At 41.9% G+C, this 25,885-nt stretch overlaps 1 protein-coding gene across 1 annotated transcript in view; it reads left to right on the top strand.

Annotated features, from left to right (window-relative positions):
• Positions 1 to 25,885, top strand: part of SGSM1 (small G protein signaling modulator 1) — a 458,328-nt gene that overhangs the window by 254,936 nt on the left and 177,507 nt on the right. Inside the window, exons 4-8 of the mRNA XM_082258183.1 lie at positions 4,332 to 4,494; positions 7,006 to 7,158; positions 15,429 to 15,496; positions 17,012 to 17,157; positions 21,342 to 21,473. Of these exons, the coding sequence (XP_082114309.1) occupies positions 4,332 to 4,494; positions 7,006 to 7,158; positions 15,429 to 15,496; positions 17,012 to 17,157; positions 21,342 to 21,473 (662 nt within the window). The remainder of the gene's footprint in view (positions 1 to 4,331; positions 4,495 to 7,005; positions 7,159 to 15,428; positions 15,497 to 17,011; positions 17,158 to 21,341; positions 21,474 to 25,885) is intronic.

Below are 25,885 nucleotides of genomic sequence, written 5' to 3'. Positions count from 1 at the left end.
TTCAATTGTCCATTCAAAATATTAATTTTCAAGCCCTGATGAAGGGGGAGTTGTAAGCCCCTGAGATTATTTTTTTATTATGAGTTGTGAAAAAGGAATTTCTTACTGGACTGAATCAAGGTTTTGTGGTACTCTCATCTTTCAAATGTGCTACAGACTCCTCCATGGTCCCATTCGGATAGCCTGGTTGAGAGCTGCCTCTAGAAGTTTAAAGTTGACTCCTGATTTCTCTCCACTCTGGAATCCAGTGCTGTACCAGTACAAACCTACTACAGTATTTTTTATTAAAGCAGAACAATTAGTTAGTGTTGAAGTAGACCTTTACTCCTTTTTCACTAAAAATCACAGTAGCATACTGCTCTACATGCTATGAAATCATCTTACATTTATTAGTTAAATATTTTTTTGCTTTTGCTTAAAATTACTGTTTTTCACTTCCTGGTTGAGCAATGCACAGGTAATGTAACCCTTGTCCCACAGATGCATTCTGGAAAGTTCCTGCACATGTTTTAGGAGTCAGACCTAGATTTCTAGGCAGAGTTCCAGAAAGTAAATGGAGGTGGATTTATTTGCCCTGAGTAAAAATGGTCACTAAGAGAAGAATAGAGAGCAAAGGAAGGTATCCACACAATTAAAAACCTACAGATATCTTTTTGCAGATTGCTTTTACTAAACAATTCTTAAGGTATCTCTGTTTTAAATTTTATCATAAAGATAAAGTTCCTCTTAAGTCAATAGAATTAATTTTGTATTTTTTTTGTCATCGGTAATTTACAGCCATTGAACTGGAAAATGTCTATTATCTAGAAATCTGAAATAGACACACTTATTTATTTTCCATACAGCAGTGACAAGTTATTTCAAGTACTGTATTTAGAATAGTTTTAAATATACAAAATGTTACACAGTAAAACAATAATTGCATTTTTTATACATTAGTTTATTTGTCTGCTTATTATAAAACACATATTCAGGATATTTTTAAAAAACAATTATTAAATTAAGGCCTTTTATGAGTTTGAAAAATAGTAAAAACAAAAAATGTTATTAGGAAAGCAGTTAAAGTTATTGTTGGGTAAATCCCTCTATACCAAAACTTTAAAATTTTCCTTGTCATAAAGGGTTTGGTAAATAATAGTTTTTTTTTTTTTTTTAATGCTTTTTTCCTGGTGGTCATGTATATTTCCTGGCTTTAGAGGTTTTTATACCATTGATTGACTTGTTGTTTGTAGCAGAGTATCGAAGACAGAGGCAGCCAGGCAACTCAATTTCAGAAGGAAGTGAGTAATGACATCCCCCTCATTTTTTTAAAGCCAGGTTTCCTTTATTGGCACTATACAAAAGAAATAAGACACCTGTACTTGGAAGAGCACAGATGTATGTTGAGATTGTTACTGTATAACTTGTCCACTTTAGAACCTGTGTCAATTACAGCCAGGCTAATCTATTTAATCAAAGCTAAAACATATTAAGTACTGCCACTTATAATCCTCCTCTTCAATATACTGTATCTTTCCAAGCACACTTAGTGTCGGTTCACACTACGGCGATCCGACTTAGGGGGCAACCTGTGAAGTCGTGTGCACCGCGACTTTGGCACGACTTGCACGGACTTCATAAAATGAATGTCTATGCAAGTTGCTCCAGGTCGCCCCAAAGTAGTACAGGACCCTTTTTCTAAGTCGGAGCGACTTGTGTCGCTCCTATTAGAACCGGTCCTGTACTACACTATGGGATGCAACGGTGCGTGACTTGTGAGGCTGACCAAGTCGTACTAGTGTGAATGGACACATTGGAATATGTTTTTGAAAAACCAGAAACAAAGATGTACAGTAAAACTTTCATTGCTGTATAGAGGACTTAACCAACAAAAATGGGAAATAGCTTGGGTTTTTTTTTTTTATGGCACACAGACATTGGGATTTTTCTTTCTACCAAGAAATTGCCATATGCTGTGTATTTCTGTAATTGCCAGTGTTTGCATAGCCTCAATATCATGTGTGTTATTACAAAATCCTGAAACTGAATTTCAAAGCTTTTTATTTTTTGATTTTTTTGAAGTAAGGTGATCAAGAGTAGAACAATTGTCAGGTTCTGTATGCTGTCTGTGTCCACTTTGGGAACATTCAGCTCGCTTCCTGCTCTGTAATTCACCCATCAACTAAACAGGAAGTCAAAGGAAATAGCCCACACCACCACAGGGACAAAGACAAAAAATTAAAACCTACAAGATGTAGAAAAATGAGTGCCACACGAATGGATAAGGCTTCCAAAAGTATTCCACCCAAAAATACAAAGGACTTAAACTACTGGTAAAAATGAATTGATGGACTTAAAAGGGTACAAATATAGGGGTAATTTAATATTAATAATAATGTTTTACTTTCCAACGCTTTTTTTTTTTCTAATATTTCTTGCTATAAGCGAAAACCTAGCTTTTCAGACATCCTAGAACTGTGAAATGTCATGTTTTGGTCCTTGAGAGGCAGGGGAGTACTAAAGCCTGAAAGTCCATCTGTAGCAACATTCCAATTCCTTTCTAACTTGTTGCAGCTTAAAGTGATTGTAAAGTTTTTTTTTTTTTTAAATAACAAACATGTTATACTTACCTGCTCTGTGCAAGGGTTTTGCACAGAGACGTCCTGATCCTCCTCTTCTGGGGTGCTCCAACGCCTTCTGGCTCCTCCTCTTCATCGCATACCCCCACTGAGAGCCGCTTTCCATTGGGGCACTGCGTCCATTGACACAGACAGCAGGACTCGGCCCTGCCCCCGCTCTCGTGTCACTGGATTTGATTGACAGCAGAGGGAGCCAATGGCTCTTGCTGATATCAATCTATCTAATGAGGACCCAAGACAGCAGCTGGAGCTGCTGGGCTTGTGCTTGTCGCTGGAACGTTTGAGTTCAGGTAAGAATAACGAGGGGTCTGGGGGGCAGCTGAAACCAAGAAGGTTTTTCACCTTAATGCATTCAACTCCTTTAAAGTGACACTAAGTGATCTCTGTTAAAACAAAAGCCCAGTTTTCCACAATGTCCTAAAGCCACAGAAATTTTTTACACTTCTAAAATATGCGCTCCTCCCAGTGGCTGGATGCGCTTTCACTCAATACTGTAGTCCATGTTGGTGTACAATTTTCATGTACAGTGAGACCATAGAAAGCAAACATAGCCACCCTCATGTAGGAAGTAGATTCTAAAGAACGTATAAATACATTTTTATACACATACTACTTCCTACAGTTAAAGTAGGAAACTCCGTATTCTTTTTTGGACGTCACCTATGCCATTTGAAGGAACACAGCTTACTTACAGGTATGGTAGGGAACTTTATACATTTTTGGATTTTAGTTTTAGTTTCACTTTAAAACTTGATTGCTTCTGTGGTGAAAAGTCTCTGAATGAGTCTTACTTTTTCAACCTTAATTCAACCAAACACTTTGTGTCTTTCCCATGCGATATATCGCAAACAGTAATAAAGATTTATGAATGATTCATAACAAAGCTATTTGCTCTGATTCATCGCATTACTTCCTTTTCTTCTAAGGTGTGGGTGTCAGCATCTGCTTAAGGTATAGCAATACGTTTTTAGAAAACCGTCTGTGTGTTTATAAAGGAGCTTAGCATATGGTTATACATGTTTAAACATAAGCAGAATTCTGTTTTATTGCTCATTTTCTTTGTTTAATTTAAAATGAAGCTGCAGATACAGAGAACACAAAATGCTTCAAAGCATGAACAGTAATGGAAAAACACGTGTGTGGAACATGCATAAAAACAGGGGTCCAACAAAATTTTATTCTGGTTCTTAGAATTGAATGTACTGCATATTACTGAAAAACATGCTATTGCTTTTTCACAGCAGCTAAAACTGGCCATACACGGTTAGAAAATATTTTGAAAAAGCATTTGATACGCTAGATCATTGGACTTTCGAAATGTTAGTGGGCTAATTTGGATTCTGGAAAAAAAAAATAAAAACATGTCAGATTTTTTGCACCAAAAACAAACGATTTTTGAAACAGTAGTGGAATCCATCAAAAGCAGTTTTGAACAAATCTACAGCGCATGCATGTGTTAACCTGGACCTTGTAATCGTTTGACGAAAAATACGATTATGTTAGTATTGATCGATAATATGTCAATAATTGGGTGACATTGATACAATATACAGTGATGGCATTATTGCATGCACGTTCAACAGTTTTGTTTTCTTTTTACGACCGTTTTTGTCAGATGATTTTCTAACCATTAGGTATGTGTACTGCAAAGATTATATTCTCTGCCTTAGACTTTAATGCATGATACTTAGACATGCTTTTGCTTTCTTGCAGCTGCAGTTGAAGCATGTGTACTGCATGGGCTAAAGCGTAGGGCTGCTGGCTTCTTGCGCAGCAATAAAATTGCAGCCTTATTTATGAAAGTGGGGAAGACCTTTTCACTCGCAGAAGAACTTAGCAGAAAGGTGCAGGAGCTGGAACAGCTACTTGAAATCAAGTAAGTAACAAATTTACTACAACTAAAAATGCTCTGGTAGTGGTAGGTCAATACAAAGATCATTATGAACTTGTATATTATTATCTAAACTGCTAAATACACAGAATATACACTATATTACCAAAAATATTGGGACATCTGCCTTTACACGCACATAAACTTTAATGGCATCCCAGTCTTAGTCTGTAGGGTTTAATATTGAGTTGGCCCACCCTTTGCAGCTATAACAAAATCAACTCATCTAGGACGGCTGTCACAAGGTTTAGGTGTGTGTCTATGGGAATGTTTGACAATTCTTCCAGAAGCGCATTTTTGAGGTCAGGCACAGATGTGGACAAGAAGCCCTGGCTCGCAGTCTCCTATCTTATTTATTCCAAAGGTGTTCTATCGGGTTGAGGTCAGGACTCTGTGCAAGTCAGGTTCCTCCACCCCAAACTTGCTCATTCATGTCTTTATGGACCTTGTTTGTGCACTCGTGCACAGTCATGTTGGAACATGAAGGGACCATTCCCAAACTGTTCCCACAAAGTTGGGAGCATGAAATTGTCCAAAATGTTTTAGTATGCTGACGCCTTAAGAATTACATTCACTGGAACTAAAGGGCCAAGCCCAACCCCTGAAAAACAACCCCACATCAGAATCCCCCCCTCCACCAAATGATTTGGATCATTTCTGCGAGTCCTGCGTGACCTATCAAAATAACTGCCCCGATGCCCCATTTTTTGAGTTTGCTGGTACCCCTTTCAATTGTAGCAGTCCAGTTAGATTTCATTGTCTTGGACTTGATGGGCTCCTTAGTTAAGGCATCTAGGGTACATCAGTTCATTTTAGTGGTACTTGACTATTTAACAAGATCTGGTCTGCAGAGAAATACCTCATCCAAGGTTATCACACAGAAGTTGTTCCCAGATTTCTGGGCTCGAACAGGGGAAGGGGCAATTGTGGAGTGTCAGCCTGGGGCAGGGCTAAGAGGGGGTTAACTTGGGAGGTCAGATGCCCTTGCTACAGCCCTGCCTATTAAACAAGAGATCTCAGAGAGACAGGGGTGAGCCCTATGTGCTGTGCATTTAATCTGTGCTAAAGTAAAGCATATATCTTGCTGTGTTTAACCACTTGCCGACCGCCGCACGACCAATTACTGTGGCGGTCAGCCCCTCACAGGCAAAGCGACGTAGGGAGCGAGCGCGCACCACCGGAGGCGCGCTCCCGCTCGGTCACGGACCCTCCCGCGCGTGTGCCCGGCGGACCCGATGTCCGTTACACCGGAAGAAAGGCAGGGGGCTAATGTAAACAAAGCCGTCTGTCATTCTTCCCTGTGTAAGAATGGAGATCACACGGTTCTGCTATGTAGGACCGTTGATCTCTGTTCTTACACTTCAAGCCACATCCAATCACAGTAAGAAACACGCCCCTAGGGACACACTTAACCCCTCCCTCTCAAATAAAGTTAACCCCTTCACTACCCATGTCATTTTTACAGTAACAGTGCATATGTATAGCACTGATTACTGTAGTAATGTCACTGGTACCCCCAAAAGTGTCAAAAATTTCAGTCAAGGGTCCGATCTGTCCGCCGCAATGTCGCAGTCCCGCAAAAAAAATCGCAGATCGCCGCCATTACTCGTTAAAAAAACAAAACAACAAAAATGACAAAAATCTTTCCCTTAGTTAGTAAACGCAATAACTTTTGTGCAAACATTTTTTACCAAACATATGTAGCATAAAACAAATTGGCCTAAAATGTTAAAACATTTAGATTTTTACATTTTTTTGGGGAATTTCATATAAAAAAAATGTGAAAAATATTGTTATTTTTGCAAAATTGACGCTCTTTTTATGTTTATAGCGCATGATCAAAAAATCGCACAGGTGATCAAATACCACCAAAAGAAAGCTCTGTTTGTGGGAAAAAAAAGGACGTCAAATTAGTTTAGGTACAGCCTCACACGACCGCGTAATTGTCCGTTAAAGTGACGCAGTGACGAATCGCAAAATAGGCCCTGGTCGGGAAGGGGGTAAAATCTCCTGGGGCTTAAGTGGTTAAAGACTGTGTCAAGCTTTGAAAAGACACGGTTACATGTTTTGTGTGCACTTACATTAAAGACAAAGCTGGCTTACATATATGTATGTAATTGAAAATCTCACCTGTTTCATCTCCTAGAAGATCATTACACATCATGTTTGACAGTTTCTTTTGGACTAGTAAAGATAGAAAAAAATGTCAAAATGTTATTGGTTGAACTAGATGGACTTTGTGTCTTTTTTTCAACCAGACTAACTATGTAACTATACTCAGTTAAGCAACATTTTTCCCAGAATGCTTTACAGTGAGGCTGACCCCTGACATTCCCTGTACTGGGTTATTTCTCTAATTTTGTATGAGAGGGTGTTGGAATATGAATATGAGCTCCCTTTAATACCCTTTCAATGCATATTCTTTTTCCCTGATGTGAACTACTAATTGTTTATTTTATTATAATTCTCAGAGTTCTGTCTAATATTCATCCACAGAAAGAATCAAATGCAAGGTGTCCAGGAGAGTGTAAGGAAGACACAGAGGCTTCCAAATCTGTCCCCACAAGCTATCAAGCATCTTTGGATTCGTACAGCTTTAATTGAAAAAGTGTTAGATAAAATTGTTCTTCACCTAGTGGAGAATTGTAGGTAAGTGACAATTAATAAAATGTTGAGAAAATCAGTATCTAACATTTAGACACTCGTGGTTGACATTCTCAAAATTTCAAACATATCTGACCAAACTGAATACAGTTGTGACAGAGTAGTAATTGCGTTTCTTCCGTAGAAACAAATAAGGTTTGATCAGCTGTATTTATTTAATTTTTATGAATTGGTGCTTTCACTGGTTGGTTCTGTAGAGTAATACTGTTGCCAAAACAAACACTACATAAATGAGACAGCTTTTTTTGTGCCTCTGAGGTAAACGACCTAACTAGGGCTGCTCAAAGTGATAGTTACTGTCTATAACTTGCCCATGATCCATAGCCTATTGCCTATAACTTATAAAAACATACCAGGAGTGGTTGGAGTGCAAAGGAATATGCCACTGTGAGTTACTGTGGAGTGTGGTAGCTAAAAGTGAGTGTGGCTAATCAGACATGGTTCAAAGTGTGCCCCACTTCACATCTATTGTGGTTAAAACTCCTCCTGCTGCAGACTGACAGTATTTACAAGATTCCTAGACTAGCAGTTAAATATGATACTTTTTTTGTGTTTCATTTTAATTAGAGATCGACTGATTATCGGCAACACCTATATATCGGGGGCTGATATGCACTTTCCCCGATATATCGGAATCGGCCCCTGAGGTTACCGATATTGCCGATATTTAGGGAAAGTGCATGTCCTGGGGTGATGCCTGCAGCTAGAGGCATCACCCCGGTACCAGTGTCCATAGCCGACGGTCGGCTGACTTGTAATAACAACCGATGCGGCTGAGAAGCCGCTCGGCTGTCATTACAAGGAGCGGGAGGGGACGTCCCCACCCTCCCGCCGCCTTCCACGGCTCACCCGGGTCTTCCGTCCCACCGGGAGACCCGGGCATCCTACCTCCACTGCCGCCGCCGAAGAGAAGACCCGGTGTAGCATGAAGATGTGTCCCCGTGAAAGCCGGTATCCCTGCCGCAAGTGCGCATGCGCCTGTCTCCATGTAAAAAAACCCGAAAGTGATTTCATGACATCACTTCCGGGTACTTGGCCCCCAATTAAAAAAACTGACCATTTAAAACAGCCACACTTGGCGTTTTGGATGCTTTTCAGTGCCGAGGAGGGGTTTGGGGTCTTTTAGACCCCCAGATACCTCCACAAGGATTACGTTTTAAAAAAAAAAAATGTTTTTTACATGTCCGAAAATATCGGCTGATACCGATATCCGATGACCAAAATATCGGTATCGGCATTAAAAAAAAACCCGATATCGGTCGATCACTAATTTTAATAGGACCAGTTGTGTATTATACTATCTTCCAGCTCAATGAATTAATGAATTATAACATAATTTGGACATGAAGTATAACATCCCCCTGCTCAGCAGTGATTCATAATAAAGCCAGCATTGAATTAAAATATTCTCCAGTTATAAAAAAATATCCCAGGTATGAATTTTATTTCATGCTCACCAATACATTTATATGAATTTTAATATCCCATAGCTTTAAGTTATAAACCTCCCAGTTCAGGTTAATTAGCTTAGGGGTTAGCAAATTAGGCAAAGCGAACACTGGTGACTTTGATAACGATATTTAATTTAATTGTGATATTTTGCCACTTAAGTCAAAAAGTCCCTATCTTCACCAGTAAAGGGACTACAAAGGATAAAAAAATATAAAACCAAAAAGAACAATATGTATACCCAATCAGACAATAATGTAATCTTTAAGGCCATTTATTACAAAATTCCATATAAATGTATTTTTTTCCATGGTTTAATGAACCCCATTAGAAACAAGTCCATCATTCTTCCCCCTAGGACACAAGACAGAAAAACTCTTTAATAAATATTGAAAATAGCATTTGATCATGGCCTTTTGTCCTCAAGTATATACTGTGAGTACCAGCTGGATAATAGTTGAAATGTCAGTTTTTTATATAGACAGTGGTGATGTACACTGCACTCCTAAATAGGAATACCAGGCTACTTCAACAGAAAACATTCATGGTGTTGGCCTTCATAGTTTGTTGTAATTGTAAATGGCAACAAAGGTGTGTAAATCCTTCATAAGTCCATAAGATGGACCCAACATAACAGTACAAACCGTGGTAAATGTTTTCAGACTTATCGGTCATAATATCATCTTCAACATACATGTAAAGTACTTGTAAAGAGTGGTGAGCTTAGCACACATATCAGCATCCAATAAAATATAGCTTTGTCAACCATGGGTAACAAAAAGGTTGAAAGAAATCCTCCTTGTATAGAATATGAAGGGTGCCCAATAGTTGTGATTAGAGCCACCATGCACCCCCTGTGTATTGGATAATACATGCCTTTTAACCCACACTGGTGACTATTAACACTATTAATAACATAATAAAATCTGAAACAAGCTTTGCAAATTTATTTAGAGGTCCTCTTCTGTTTCAAATGCTGCTTTATTCATTGGCATACCACCTTAAAACCCAGTCTGTCTGGACAGTATGGCCCCCTGCTGACTTGGCAGGGAATGTATGGAATATTTATAATGGACTTAAATGTTACATGACTGACTGAAATTTCTATGATTGGATGTACCTAATAATTTTCTTTTTGGTATATATATATATATATATATATATATATATATATATATATATTTGTTTACTGCCTTGTAGTCCCTTTAGTGGATTAGTATTGAAGTCACCACCGACTCCTGATACAGTAGGTAAGGAAGTTGGTGGCCTTCTTCTTTATGGGTTAGATTCTTAAGAGGGGGTTGTGCATTCTCTCAGTTAATTTATGATTAAAATTAACTCTGTTGAGGCCAACACTGGATGTGATGAAGTAGCTCGTTATTCCTAGTTACCTGCACTGTACAACACTTCTGTCTCTATACAAAAAAACTGATATTTCAGCTGTCATCCATTTGTTACTTGCAGTATATACACTGGAGGACAATAGACCTTTGTCAAAAACCCATATGAAAAAACTGTGCCACGCAATACATAAATATAAGAAAGATGAATGTAAAAAAAATATAAAAAAGATTTCCAATTACTACTATATCTACTCTGACATAATATATATCAACAGTAAAAAATGTGCATATATTCGTTATATACCTATTGTTCATATTCGCTTGTGTAGCTCCATTAGCAGCGGCTTACACAGGACACACATACAGGCAGCAGCGCTGAGAGAAAAGGAGACTTCAGCCGCTGCAGGCTTTTCTCCCCCCCTCCCTCTCCTCCTCATGCTGTACACAGGAGAGTAGGGCTGCAGCAGGGGAAGCGTAGCACCAGGTGACATGTAGTCCCAAAGACAGGGGGGCCTTTTCCCAAGCCTGGGGAGCAAACTACAAGCCCCAGCAGGGGGGCTCTACAGAGGAGGGGAGTGTGACAAGGAGTCTGTCTGGGCAAGCACGGTGAGGACGAGAGGCGGGAGAAGGAGCTCTTCTCGTTCCCTGCTGGAGGAGACATCACGGCTTGAACAAAGTATTGACCCTTCCTTGAAGCAAGCTACACAGTCAGACGAAGATCACCTGTCGCAGCCACACCATCGTCTATGTGGATACTTGGGTCACCTCCAGGCGCATCTATACAGGCATTGCTGGGTCAACAGGTTGCCAGTCTGGCATCCTTTAAGAGCCATTTTCAAGACATCCTTTTCCTTGATTAGTGAGGGAGTGGAAGCCCACCCTGTGCACACACACACACTAAACTAGACACTGCATGCAGACATCTTCATCTCATCTCCTTACATTAGAGCTTTCCCAGGAGACACTTTGCATAAGTTATCCCTTGTTGCTGGGCATTGCTGTACAGAGATTCGCTTGGGCTCTTGTTGAGCTAGCTGAAGACACCGGATATCTACACTGCAAGGACTCCCACATTCCTTTCTCCTACAACTCGAAAGGACTCAGTGCAAAATATTGGCACACATTAAGGGGGAACTTTTACTTAAAAAGTTTAAAGTTCAAAGTTGCATTCTTTGCATTTTGTTGTTTATTTCACTGTACATTTATGTTCTGGACCCGTGTTTACCACTTGTTGGAGGGGCAAGTGCTTTCACTTCCATGGATACATTATAGTGTTTGTTTGTAGATAAAACACAAGCATTATTTTTCATAATGTATTTGTGTTATCATAAAGATTTATATTATAAGATGTACAATATCAAGAATGCTGCTGTTTAGGGCTCATGCACATTTGGCTTAAAAAAACACAGCTTTCTCTTCATTGACAGACACATCGCTCCATAGTCAGAACCATAGGGTTATACCACCCCCTAAAGGAGTAGGCCACTAGCCAGTAAAAATACTTGGGATCTGCTGGGATCTTTGTTTCTAGCAATTTCTTTCTATTTTTGGCATACTTTCAGATTTTCCTTCCTGCTTTTTTTCCCGTGGAGATCTATAATCAACTGGCAGGCTGGGCAAAGGGCTGGATATTTGGATACAGTGGTCTCCCCAGCCCAGCCATCATGTGCGGGCAGACCTTGACATAGCCCCACTGGACGGGGGCTGGCCAGTGAGTTAAACGCCTCTAAAGGTTGCATATGACCGGGTCCTGGCCAGAGTTGCCACGTTCCTTTAGCCGACAGCCCCCATTTCTGTGATGAAGGGTTCTGTCTGGAGCAAAACCCGCCTTTTCCGTGAATCGGTACGTATGAGTCCCCCCCTCTCCTCCTGGATGCACTGTGGGGTGGATGCAGGTACCCCCCCCCCGGATGGTCGGACCTGAGGTTTCCCTTCTTCCCCCCAGTTTGTGTGTGTGTGGTCCCCCTTGGTCCCCCTCCTCTGATTTTTCCACTCAGAGGAAGCCAAGTGGACTACTGGTGGGGGTTCACATTAAAGTGTGGGGCACTGTACTGATGTGGGGGCCAGCAGGGCTGGCTTCGTTCTCTGACTTTTCAGCAGGGCAAGTCTTTTCTCCCCTTGTATTTGACAGTGGTAATGACAGATGCTAGCCTGTCCGGGTGTGGAGGTGTCCTGGAGCTCAGCTCAGGGTTGTTGGATGCTGGAAGAATCCAGACTACCGATCAATGTCTTGGAACTTCGGGTGATCAGACTTTGCCTGGATCACTGGACAGATCGGCTCAGGGGAGTCTCAATACGGATCCAGTCAGACAATGCCATGGCGGTGGCTTATGTCAATCACCAGGGAGGAACAAATAGTGTGTTGGCGGTTTTGGAGGTCCCCGGAATTCTCCGGTGGGCAGGACGCTTCGTTCCAGCCCTCTCCGCCGTGCACATTCCAGGTGTGGAAAATTGGCAGATGGACTACCTCAGTCGGCAGGCGTTGGACCAAGGGGAGTGGCCCCTTCTTTCAGACATGTTTCATCTGATATGTCTGCAGTGGGGCACCCCCGAGGTGGACTTGTTGGCATCTCAGCTCAACAGAAAAGTACCAAGGTTTGTGGCAAAAGTGAGAAGAGAAACAGGCGCCACTGTAATAAGCCAAAGGTTTTTATTGCACAAAATTACATAGTAACTTACACAGTAGTAAGCTCCAGTCCATGTAGCAGCATCCCCAGCCGCACGATCTGGCCGTCCACCAGCCCGGAAGTGACGTCACAGGAAGCTGGTCCGAGGAGCTGGTTACACCGGAAGCCGCAATGGAACGCAGGCTACCGGAAATGACGCAACGCGTTTCGGAGCATGCGCACTCGGCTCCTTCCTCAAGCGTGACTCTCACGTGTTGAGACTACTGTGTAAGTTACTATGTAATTTTGTGCAATAAAAACCTTTGGCTTATTACAGTGGCGCCTGTTTCTCTTCTCACTTCTTCCAGCGGAATTTTCAGAGTTTTTCCTGCCAGTCTGCCTTGTACCCGGCCATCCCGGACAGTCCACACCTAGAACTTGGAGACATCCCCTGCACCCCCCTTACTGCGGTGGATCCCCCCCTCCTCTTGTTTGGTCAGAAGCGCCCAACATCCATTTTCTCTAAGGTTTGTGGCAAGGTCACAAGATCCTCTGGCTGACCCCACAGACGCTCTGGTGGCCCTGTGGGACCAGTATCATCCTACTTATGCCTTCCCTCCTCTCAAGCTTCTGCACAGGATCAAGGCTGAAGGGATTCCCGTCACCCTGGTGGCCCCCGGACTGGCCCCATCAGTCTTGGTACGCCGACCTAACGCAATTGGTCGCCGAAGTCCCTTGGAGACTGTCTCTCAGGGAGGACCTGCTGTTGTAAGCCAGGTGCTGAAGGATAGAGGTTTGCCTGGGTTGGTGATTCCGACTATGCTGAAGGCTAGGAAGTCTACCTAGAAAGATTTACTACTTGCATACATTTTGTGGTGTGAGTTGATCAGGGTTCACCCTCATTCTTTTTCAGTGGCTCAGATTTTGACCTTCCTTCAACGAGGTGTTGAGCAGAAGTTGGCCTTGAGTACCATCTAGGGCCAGGTGTCTGCCTTGGCAGTTTCCCTTGGCGGACCACCTGGCCATCGGTGCACACTATCACTAAATTCTACAAAGTGGATGTTTTGGCATCTGCAGATGCTTCTTTTGGCAGCAAGGTTGTTATTTGTTGAGCTCCTGTTACCTGGTTGGCTTCTTGTGTTCAGCCTTGGTTTTTTTGTCCCACCCCTCATGTTTTTGACACTGCTTGGGGACATCCCTATGGTTCTGAATATGGAGTGCTATGTCCAGCAATGAACGAAAGAGAAAATAGGACTTTTGTACTTACTGTAAAATCCATTTCTCTGATTTTTTATTGACGGACACAGCACCCACCCCTCTATAGAGTTTTGATACTTCTGATACTTCTTGTTACTAAACTGAAGGCCTATAGCAGAGAGGGGGATGTATACCAGCTAGGACAGACTGCCCATAGGCGTAGCCAAGTTGTTTTCTCTACCTAGTGTCCTACTCCTGTAGGGGGCGATATAACCCTATGGTTCTGAATATGGAGCACTGTGTCCGTCAATGAACTCAGAGAAATGGACTTTTACGGTAAGTACAAAAATCCTATTTTTACAGGTGTTTGACTTTATTTTTTTTGCCTATTAGCAACACATTCAGGAGAGGAGCTTTTGAGCCAAAAAAATGCTTAACGCACCTAAACACTAGGCTGTTTAGCACATAAATGTTCATTCATCCCAAGGCAAATGGAATGAATTAATGCTTAAACGCTTGATGAGTCTAAGGGCGTGTGTACAATGTGGCTTTAGGCACGTTTTTTTAAGTAACATTTCTCCTGCCAGGAGAAAAGGCGTTCAGGGAAGCTGAGCAAAAGCTCATTGTGCATGAGATGAGGTGTTAAACTGGTCAAATATTTTAGTAGAGTGAAGAAATTTTAGAGAGTCAATAATGTTTATATTGCTGTATGAGCCCTCCTCCAATCTTGGTGAGTTCTGTCCCCCTTATTTGGTGCCTCCAAGATAAATTGTGAAGGGAAATCTCCCCAATGGAAACTGTATCTGATTATATCCAATACTTTGAAAGAAGAAGCTGGGTTTTACTTCTGACTACGTGCTTGTTCCAGGTTAGCACAGGGGCTTACATTTCATGCACTTCTTCCTTGTATGTGTGCCTGTTTGAATTCACTTAATTACAGACTTACCATGTCATTATAATTTAATAATTTGCTTGGTAATCTTCAGCAAGAGAAAGGATTTTTTACACTTTAAAGATATGGGTAGTTTAAAGTGTATTTCCAGTTTTGCAATCAAATTTGATATTACACTACTATACTGTTTGTTTAGATGTTCCCATTCACACATTTGTTTTTTCCTAATAATTTTTTTCCTTTGAGATGTTGCTCAGGAGAAGGTGTCATGGTTGACTGCAAGGTTTTTTGAACAATGCCAGAATAGGTCTGTGCTAAATCTGTCCTTATTAACATAGATGCAAGAAGCTCAGCTTCTTCTACACCTTTAACCCTTTGTTAGGTTTGTTAGGACAGATAATGTTCAAATCGAGTTACAATTGTTAATAAAGATCTGCCTGCACAGTACAGACAGAGTTATCTATGGCAAACACAGCTGCCCAGCCCCCTCATAAACAAAGAAAACCATGCAGAATTTTCCTGTAAAGAGAGAGCACCATAAAAAGGTAAGCTGCAAATTTGAATATTTATTTTCATTAAGTTATGCTTTGTGAATGGGGACATGTAACAAATATAAAGTAGGAGTAGGCCCACTTTGGCTGCAAAAGTGGAAAAACACTTTAATGCTATTGAATATAAGAGTTGTGCGATGGTCAGTTGTGCAGCTTTTTGTTAATTGAAATATTATCAGACATTGATTTTAACTGGTGTCTTCAATTCTTTTTACAGCAAATATTATGAAAAAGAAGCACTTTTAATGGATCCAGTAGAAGGGCCGATCCTTGCCTCCTTGCTAGGTAAACAACGTATTAGATACCCTTGATGTTTTTAAAAATGCTCATTAGACAGTATGGCTAAAGCAGTCCTCAAGAAATTTAGAGCACAAAGTGTCCAATACATTGATGGTAAAGTGGTTCTAAAGGCCAGACATTTCTTTACCTTAATGCATTCCCTGCATTAAGATAAAAAATGTTCCACTAGTTGTATTGCCCATTCACCTTCCTTTATACTTACCTGAGTCCTATCTCAATCTAGAGCTGTGCCCGTCTGCAGCTGCTTGGTCTCAATCTGTCCTCTCAGGCTTAGAGATATCAGCAGGAGCCATTGACTCCTGCGGCTGTCAATCAAATCTTTGAAGTTAGGGGCAGAGCCGAGCCATGCCATGTGTGTCAGTGAATACACACAGCCTGACTTGGGAGCGAGTCTGCAGGTGTGACACTTATGGTGGCATGCAGAGAAGAGGAAGAGCCAAGAGCGCTTGCAAAGGGACCCAAGAAGAGGAGTTTCTGGGCTGCTCTGTGCAATACCAATGCACAGAGCAGGTAAGTTTACTATGTTTGTTTATTATTTAATTAAAAAAATAAAACCTTTACAACTGCTTTAAGGGATGTCTCAAAAAAAAATCTCCTATTGTTAATGACAGGAGTTTCTCAAGATATTGCAGCATTCTTTGGTATAAGTTCCTGCTTTTTTAAGTAATTACAGATATGAGTTGTCTGCTTCATGTACATTTACATGCCTAAGTAAACACCCCTTATGTAAATAGCAGATTTGGGTATCCTACATTATACCCAGTTTCTCAGTTCATACTGGTATTATGCAAGTAGAATTAACAGTACATAACTCATTCCAAGGGCATTTGCCGGTACATGAGTTCTCAGTGCTTGTCTCCAGACAGAGAACTTGTGAAAATGCTGTAGCTCCTGCAGTGCTAAAACTCCTCCTATTTACATAACTCAAGTTTTTTTTTTGTAAATAGTTACCTGCCTCTGTTCTGAAGACAATGAGATTCCCCGTACTTACAGAAATCTTATATATTGAGTTTTATTTCCTGGAATGTCATATACCACATATTAGCTGCCAGTATGATAACTTCGCATATGCAACGCTTTTGGTTCCTGGCAGCAAACCGTGCACCAAATTAAGGTTGTTCTAAAATGTGCCACTTTTAAATGAATGCTGCAAATTGAAAAGAAAATACTGACCGTTCGTATCTTACAAAGGTAAAGCTAATTAAGACCAACTCTGATTTGGTGTACAGAGAGAGAAAGTGTCTCAGAAAGGTTTTGCAAAAGTGTCTCACATGCATTTTAAAAAGTGGCGCAGCATACACCAAATTCAAGTACAAGTACTTGAGAGGCACATGAATTTTGCCCATTCTGCACCACTTTTAGAACATATGAGAGACACTTTTGCAAAATCTGTCTGAGACAATCTTTATGAATTCCAGAGTGTATGTTTTTTTTAATGGTTTAATTTATGATGCTGTCCATTTCATTAAATGTTTTACAAGTCTCTTGAATACCCTACAGTTGGTCCCTGTGCCCTGGAGTACACAAAAATGAAGACAGCAGACCATTTCTGGACCGACCCATCAGCAGATGAACTTGTACAGAGGCATCGTATCCACAGTTCCCACGTTCGTCAAGACTCTCCCACAAAGAGGCCTGCCTTGTGTGTGAGTGAGCCTAGCTGTGACTTACTGTAATGTCATTGTGGAGATGATGGGATCACTAATATTCTAGCCTATGCATATGCAGCTTTTCTGCATGATCTGCCCCAGGCCCTACATTTTTAAAAATTGGTGGCAGGTTAAGTCACATACAGTACCAACTTTTTATCTCTTAGTATTCCTAGTACTGTTAATAGCTGCAACCACTACAGAACCAGGTAAAGGGTGATACAAACCTTTGGATGATTTCCTAATGTAGTACAAACAAGCAAATGGTAAACCCTTTTTAAATATTTGCATATGTAGCTGTTTACTTATATAACAGTGCAACCACTATGCCTTCTTTATTTGTATAGAAAGTATTTTTATATCATAGCTCCTGTATAAAGTGCAATAGCACTTTTCACAGCCGCATTCAGTGCTGGCTTCTTAGAGAGCTGCTGTACCCAAATGTCATTACATTGTGATATGCAGGCTGACCCTGTACCCCATGTCCTATGGCTGCCAGTATCCTTGGCCACACATAAACAGGAGTAAAATAAAAGAGCAGATGGTATTTTTAGTAGAAATGGCAGATGGATAGAAAATTTGCAGGGAAAAATTACACTTTATGTGAAGACTCTGCAAGCTATAGCTTGCAATGTTGATCGTACAGGGAAAATCTGACAGGGCGGTTGTATAGAAGTTGATCTGTAGATCACTTCTGTACAACCTTCGTTCCTGTAGATGGATTGAAATTCGGCTGGTCCCTGCTGATCTGATCAAATTTCCATCCATGTATGGCCGACTTCAGTTTACCTGCCACTGACTTTTAGTTTCAAGATATAAAGTAATAAAGCGGTAGTATACTCCGCTTTTTAACTTTTACCTTCAGGTGAGCCTATAATAAGGCTTACCTGTAAGTAACATTAATATCTCCTAAACCTGCACAGTTTAGGAAATATTCACCCTGCATGCAGCCACTGACACCGGACCTTCAGAGCCGCCGAACCCGGAATAGACGCCAAGGGAACATGACAGCTCCCTTAGCGGTGTCCGGGCGACCGTGTGGGGGCTTCGTTCTAAGGTAAGTATTTCATAATGTGCTAGTATGCGATGCATACTAGCACATTATGCCATTGTCGTTTTATTTTTGTTTTTTTTGTACTCAGGGATACTACTGCTTTAAGTGTGATGAAAGAGTCAAAAAACACATCTGGTATTAACACTCCTTGATAGGGTTGAAAGCATTTTTAATGTGGTTTGTTTGGTTCAGATGAAGTTCACTTGCATGTATGGTAGGTTGTCATCATTTCTACAAACATGACTATGACTTGCTGATCTGTAAATAACATTTCTTAATTGAACATCACAGGGGACTTTCTATTTATGACTACTTGGGTTATGCTTCCACCTTAAGGTGAATAGACACTGGACAAAGATAGGCAGGAAATCTCCACCCAGACATAAGCTCTTCCAGCCCAGCTCCGTTTTTAGCTAGCATCTTCAGGTGATTGATGCACCTAGAGATGTGTCTCTTTCAGGGGCTTAGTTTCCAAATTACTAGCCTATTCTTGACATCCCTGCTTGGGGCAGAGGAGTACCAAATCCAAATCAGTCACTATGGCCAGAACCCTGCATGCAATAATCAGGGAGGCAATTTTGCTGGTTGGCACTGGATCCTGCAGGCAGCGATCTGACCTTACTGTCAGGGTGCTTTACAGGTCCAGGTCAGTGATCCTCCTCAAGGAGGGTTGAGTCTCTGAAGGTCCTCTGGGCTCAGAAATTCATAATGGAATCCACCTGATTTTGATTGCTTAACTTCATCCGGGAGGACTTCCTGGCTTCCAATGGATTTCCAGGGTGCCTATCTACACATACAGATTTTCCACCTCACCAGTGGTTTCTGCAATAAAAAGTGGAGGATTGCCACTATCCGTTTGTGGCATTGGCTTTTGGTCTGTCCACAGACCCCAGGGATTTTACCAAGCTGTTGGCTTCGGTTCTGGGGTTGTTGAGGACCCAGGACAATCGGCTCAGAAGCTGACATCAAATGTCCAGCAGACGGTGCATGTCGTAGAAAGGTTGGCATAATACTAAACCTTCAGAAGCCGGCCTTGGTTCTGACTTGATACATCTCAGGCAAAGGTACTGCTCCTGCAGGAAAAATGCCTGTCTCCTCAATCTCAGGTGCAGTCCTTTGAGTCAAGCTTGCTTGATTCAAGCTTCCAGGTATCAGGGAAGATGGTGGTTGCCCCTTGATTCAGTCCCTTATGCCCACTTTCACTCCAGAGCTCTTTAGCTCAATATCCTGTCGGTATGGGACAAATGTCAGCAGTCCTTGGATCCGCTAGTGCATCTGACCTAACACCAGATCGGCTCTACAATGGTGGATATACAGACAGCTGTTGGATACATGGAAATCCTTCTCTTCATTGATCTGTGCCTTCCCTCCACTTTATCTTCTTCCTTGCCTGCTGTGCAAGATAAAAGTGAAGGGCAATATGTTGATTCTTAAAGCACCTGTTTGGTCAAGAAGAACATGGTAGGCGACATAGTGAATACCTTGATGAACAAGCCTTTGGCTCTTTCAGAATATCCAGATCTGCTGTTGCAGGGTCCATTCTTCCCTATTTCTTTATGGTTGCTGGCTTTGATGGTTTGGCTGTTAAAGCCCAAGCCCTGAGGGATAGAGGAGTTTCTGCCTCTGTCATCCCTTATCTCCTCATTGCAAGAGAGTTGACCTCGAGAAAGGTGGAAAGGTATGAGGCTCATAAATTTCATCCCTGATCATTTGTTGTCGGGTATATCTTGGCTTTTCTCCAATCTGGTGGGGAGATGATCTCTGGCTTTAGGCACCATCAAGGGACTAATCTCAGCCTTGGTCATTCTGTTTCAGAAACGTACAGCCCCTCTTACTTAAAAACAATCCTTTATGTACAGATTGTTTTACCAGTGCAGCCCCCCCCCCCCCTGTCTCCATGGGATTTGTGTCTGTTTTGTAGCCTTGCAAGGTTTTTTATTGGTAGCCATTACCTCTGCTTGCAGGGTCTTGGAGTTGGCTGTGTTTTCCTGTAAGTTGGTTTGTCAGCTCATTTTTCAGGGCTATGGTATCAAGGGCAAGGTTCCCTTTTTCCTGGTCAAGGCCATTTTCACCAGAAGTGTCATTGCTTCCTGGGCTATTTACCATCTGTGCTTGTTAAACTGTTATCTGGCCTTATTTTTACATCTTTACCAAGTTTTACTAGGTAGATGTTCATGCCTCTGCAGACCCCAATTTTGTGCAGAAGGTCTAGCAAGTGGCTTTGTAGAGGGGTTCACCCTGCTCTGTTTTAAGTGTGTTTTAACAACATTGTCCTGTTTGCTCACCCATTATGTTTACTGCTTTGGGACAATCTAAGTAGTCATGAATAGGAGGCCCTCTGTATTCTGTAATTTATGATTAAGAAATTAGGGTTTTTGTCATTTTGGTATACCTGTAAATCCTTTTTTCTTGGAGCACCTCACAGATCATGGAGTTCCCTTCCCTCTTGTCTGTCCTCATTGCTTGCTACAGAACTAAGGTAGTTATGCCTGGGCATGGATTTTCTACCTTATTTTGGCCAGTGTCAAGTCACCTGAAGGTGGCAACAAAATCTATGTAGTCATGAATATGAAGTCCTCTTGTGTCCTGTGATGGATTTTACAGATAAACCAAAATTCTAACTTTCACACACACTGATTTGCTTTTCAGTAAGGGTCCTTTCACACGGCACAGTCCGTTTTTTTTTCCGCTCAGACACTTTTATTTTTTTTTAAACGGACACGGATGACACTTTTTTGTAGGGTGCGTTCCGTATGTCCGTTTTTCATCCATCCGTTTGCGGATGAAAAACTGACATAATGTATGTCTATTGGGATTGCGGACGTTAGCGGATGACACAGCTGACATCCGTTTTTGCGTCCGTTACATTTTTTAAACCGAAGAAAAATAGGGTTCTCTTCCGTCTCAAAAAACTGAACCGAATGGAATGGACGCAAAACGGATTTCAGCGCATGGTCATCCGCTAACATCCGCAAACCCATAGACATAAATTATGTCTGTTTTCCATCTGCAAACGGATGGGAGGAAAAACGGACATACGGGCCGCCCGTGTGAAAGGACCCTAAAGCTACACATATAATCATAATACCTTTTACAAACGCTAATATTTCTTCATTCTTCATTCTAGATCCAGAAAAGACATTCGAGTGGAAGTATGGATGACAGGCCATCATTGTCAGCAAGAGATTATGTTGAATCATTACATCAAAATTCCAGGACAACTCTTCTTTATGGCAAAAATAATGTCATGGTTCAGCCTGTAAGCAGAACAGTCTGTAATTTGTAGTACCTCAAATTTAGGGTGTGCATTTTCAAACCAAAGTTATGTAAAAGAATTTTAGGTCTATGTAGGGGCTGTAACATGCTTTATTGTACAATTGAAACAATCTGCTATACGGGGCAAAAGGAAATATACATTTAATTTTGTGATAAGGTGTTAATTTAGATACCCAACAGCCAGATTGCCAATGTTATTAAAAATGATACAAATAGAAAAAGGATAAGGCAGGTATTGTTTTAAATAAAATCAGTAAAGCGTATCCTTCTTTGATAAGTACAATTGTATCTGAATTGTACAGTACAAAACACAGGCTTAATATTAATCGACCCTAGATTATAGGCAGGCGATTAGATGCTGGCAAAGCTTTTAAAGACATGCCCCCTAGGTCTGCTCCTATAACCCTACCCCTCTCTGTGAGTTCAGTTTTTTTATTAGGGTCCTAAGGTGATGAACCTCTTCTCTCTTATGAAGAAATTGCTTCAAGCGGAACTAAACTTTCAATTTTTTATTCTGTCCCTCCCCCCTCTCTCTTACACAGATGCTGATTAAATGCATTGTAAAGCCTAGTACACGAGGGCCAAATGTCAGGTGATATTTGGCCTGTGTGTGCTGAAGGCGGTCCGACAGATACCGGCCGTTCGGCCGGCTTCTGTTGAAAGGGCATGACCAAAAAAGGTCTGCCAATCGGCTCCTGATCAGCGCTTTCAGTCAATTGCTGAGAGTGCTGACCAGTGTGTTCTGGCAGGGGGGCTGCCCCCCTGTCAGAACACAATAACACAGCAGAGTAGATTGCTATACTAACATCAAATTATTAGTGAAGTGGATCTGACCTGAGCTGTCAGTTTTTTTTTTTTTGTTCAACCCGCTGGGTTGAACGAAAAAAAAAGAAACTAGTAGTGTGTATGAGGCTTAATGTTTATGCAGGGGTTGTTTTTCTGGTGAAAGACAGCACTTCTGGCTTTTTGGCCTAGAACAGGCCCTTCTGTTGCTCACAAATGCCAATGAGCACTATATTACCGATCCATCAGAAGCTTGGTGGCGCATACATTCCAGCTCCCAAATGCCTGGAAGAGACTAGTGTTGGATCTGCACACACACAGGTTTTTCTTATAAAAATGTTGGTGTGGAAGAGGGTTGAGGAGGTAATTTAGGAGTAGTTTAGTATCTCTTTAATTAGTATATTATTTTACTTTGGATTCTTCAATTAACTGCTTACTGTCTTCTATAACAACAATATAAACAGTGCATCCTGATTGGTGCAACTTCTGTAAAATCTTGGGAGCCGTACTTGGACCCCACACTGTTGAGGTGGCCTGTAAAGTTGTTTTGAGCATTGGATCCTGCTTGGGTGCTCATCTCAGCCCTTGGTAAGACACATGCCTGAAGACCCTTCCAGGGGTATGCCAACTGTGTTGGGTGAAGATTGAACCCTATATAGGGATTAGCGACATGGACAGGTAAGACAGGGTCATCCTGTTTTTTGGACTAATACTGTAGCTCAATATCAAATGAAAGACATACTATTTCTATTACTTGCTTTGCACTGATTATATGTATCCTGAACAGTATTTTGTTTATATGTTAAAACTTTCAAGAAACCAGGAGTGTATTTGAAATGTGTTCACTTAGCTTAGGTTCACACCTATATGTTTTTAGTGCGTTTTGTGGTATGCAGAAACGCACTACAATCCATTTAGCATGGTTTCCTATGGGACATGTTGACATCTATGCATATCTCAGCCGCTGCATTTTTGAAAAGGGACTTTTTTATCCTGCACTAGATTGCATTGTGCGTGTAATAGACTTCAATGGACCTGCACCAAAAATGAAAGTGTTGCATTTTGATGCGTTTTTACATGTGTGTTTTTCTTTTCTTAACAAACTGTGAATAGCCAGTCGTTAAGGAGCTGGCGACCACCGTGTTGCTAACTGATGAGTCATCAGCTGTCAGCGTAGGGTCCCCCCAAAATTTATACTAGACCCTAATCCGAGTATGCAGCCCGACAGGCCAGTAAAGGGGGAGGGGATGAGCGAGTGCCTCCCCCCCTTTCCTGAATCATACAATGCCACATGCCGTCAACATGTTGGTTGCTTTCTTGATGGGGACAAGGGCCTCTTCCGCACAACCCTGCCCCCCCCCATGTGAATGAATATAGGGTACGTTGTACCCCTACTCTTAACATTTAAGAACTGTCAGACGGCTGGAGCGGACTTTTCTTTTTCTTTGTTCGGTTCGGTGGTGGCAGCGGGTGACATGATTGACGATGGATCTACACCAGGGAACATTTATTTTTTATTTTTGTTTTTTTATTTTTTACTCTATACTTTTTGTTTAGTGAATGAGTAAGGGTACTATTCACACTGTTCTCATTCAAATGGGGGGGACTGGGATCTGGGGGCTTCTGAAAAGCCCCCCTGCAGCCCCCCACAACCACCGACCAGGGTTATGGGGAAAGGCCCCTTGTCCCCATCAACATTCCCATCACCCCCAAAGCACCACCCCCATGTTGAGGGTATGTGGGCTGCTTTGGTTCGGGAGGGGGGGGTTGTTGCTCCCTCTTTGTCGCCGTCCAGCGGTTACTAATACCAGGACCCTGCATTCACTATATCTGGTCCCTCACAGTACACAAAACATAAAAATGCAATTTTTTTAGTAAATATAAACTTCTAAATACCTTTTCTCATCAGCAGTATATAGCAGTCTTGTGACTTCTATCAGTGTCCGGCTGAGCACTGGTTAAAGCTTCTAGGAGGGGTTTTTATTCTCCTCTGACTGTCCTATGAGGCTGCATGACCCCTGATTTTCTGTCTGGACAGTGCTGATTGGCCCTGTGCTGATCACATGCACCCTCCCAAAAATAAATAATAAAACTCTCTAGCAATTCACACCAAACTGAGCATGTGCAGAGTGCCTCCAAGGCTCTGTTCTTTCAGCAGATGGATTGGGGACAGTGGAAGAAGGGGTGGATTAGAGAAGACAAGATCAAACAACCTTTTTACGCAATGCGGAAGATTAACCCCTTAGGTTTCTCAGTATAGCAAGCATGCATTCCTGCATATACAGACTGATTTTGCTGTTGTGGGTTTAGTAACACTTTAACAACTGGCTATTCACAGTTTAAGGAGAGAAAAATAAAAAGGCATCAAAAACACGCATTGAGTGCAACTGCATAGATGTGAACCTAGGGTTTTACAGTGTTAACATTTTCAAACTTGGTGCTAAAATTCTAACATTCTGAGCGGCAGTCTCAGGTGGATGACTAAGGTAGTTGACACTACATGTTGCACAGTTTAGGCCACTTCCACCTAGAGCCTTATATAAGGCACACAGGTTCTTCCTCCTGCCCTTTTTACAAGAGGACTATGCTACAGGATAGTCAAAACCTGGGTTGCTGCTTACTTGTTCACAGACATACTTAACCTATTTTTGCACCCTGAAATCAGGCACAAGGGAACAACTGCAAAAGGCCAATATTCACTCTGCCTGAAGACCTGCAAAACACCCATACTGCTGAAACAGTGCTACCCTAGCACCAATGCAGTACGCTATTTTCTCTATCGCTCATTGACAGACGTAGTCTTCTTGATTCTCAAGAGCTGGGTTATGTTGTCTCCGCAGGAGTAGGACTAGGCAGAATGACAAAACGTTCTGGCTCCACCCTAGGGGCAGTCCCTGAGGGTATATCCTCCCTCTCTCTGCTACAGGGAATCAGTTTTTTTTTCTGTCTAGTCAGGAGTAAGGACCTAAGTTCCTTGCTGGGATCTTTTGGTCCTGGCAAGACTTTTTTTCTTTAAGAAAAAGACATTTTTTAGGTAGTTTTCTCCAGTGTTTTTTTCCTGTGAGATCTTCAAGCAAAAATGCCGGACTGGGCGACACTTGTGGTCACCCCAGCCGGCCTACGAGCGCGTGCAGACCATGGCATTGCGCTTGGTCGGCCGCGACATATTCAAGTAAGTATGCGGGGCCGGGCGACGGGCTGGATGTTGAAATCCAGTGGTCACCCCGGTTTCTGCCTAAAAGCGCGTGCAGACCAGTGCGCTGAGTCGGCCGCGACGGAGTCCCAGTAAAGGGACTGACTTTGCGAGTTAAAAGTCTCGCTTGGACGCCAGGTACCAGAGAGTCGAGGCGTCCACAAACCCCCACCCCGGTGGAGAGGGTATTGTGAAGAGAGGGTGCCTGTCGGTTCGGTATGGTGAGTAAACGTTCCCTTTTTTCCTCATTATGAGGCAGTATATATTATGGGCCCCTCCATATATGGTCAGTATATATCTGATACTTACAAGTCCCCCTTGTAATACAGCATGTGTTTGTGGGAAGTGGACTTGGTTCAAGAGCTAACACTCTACCCAGCAGACTGTAACATTACAGCAGACATAGGAGGTATAATCCT

The sequence above is a fragment of the Pelophylax lessonae genome (assembly GCF_965119305.1).
Source record: "Pelophylax lessonae genome assembly, chromosome: 1".
NCBI lineage: Eukaryota > Metazoa > Chordata > Amphibia > Anura > Ranidae > Pelophylax > Pelophylax lessonae.
This window is presented reverse-complemented; position numbering and strand designations above follow the sequence as displayed.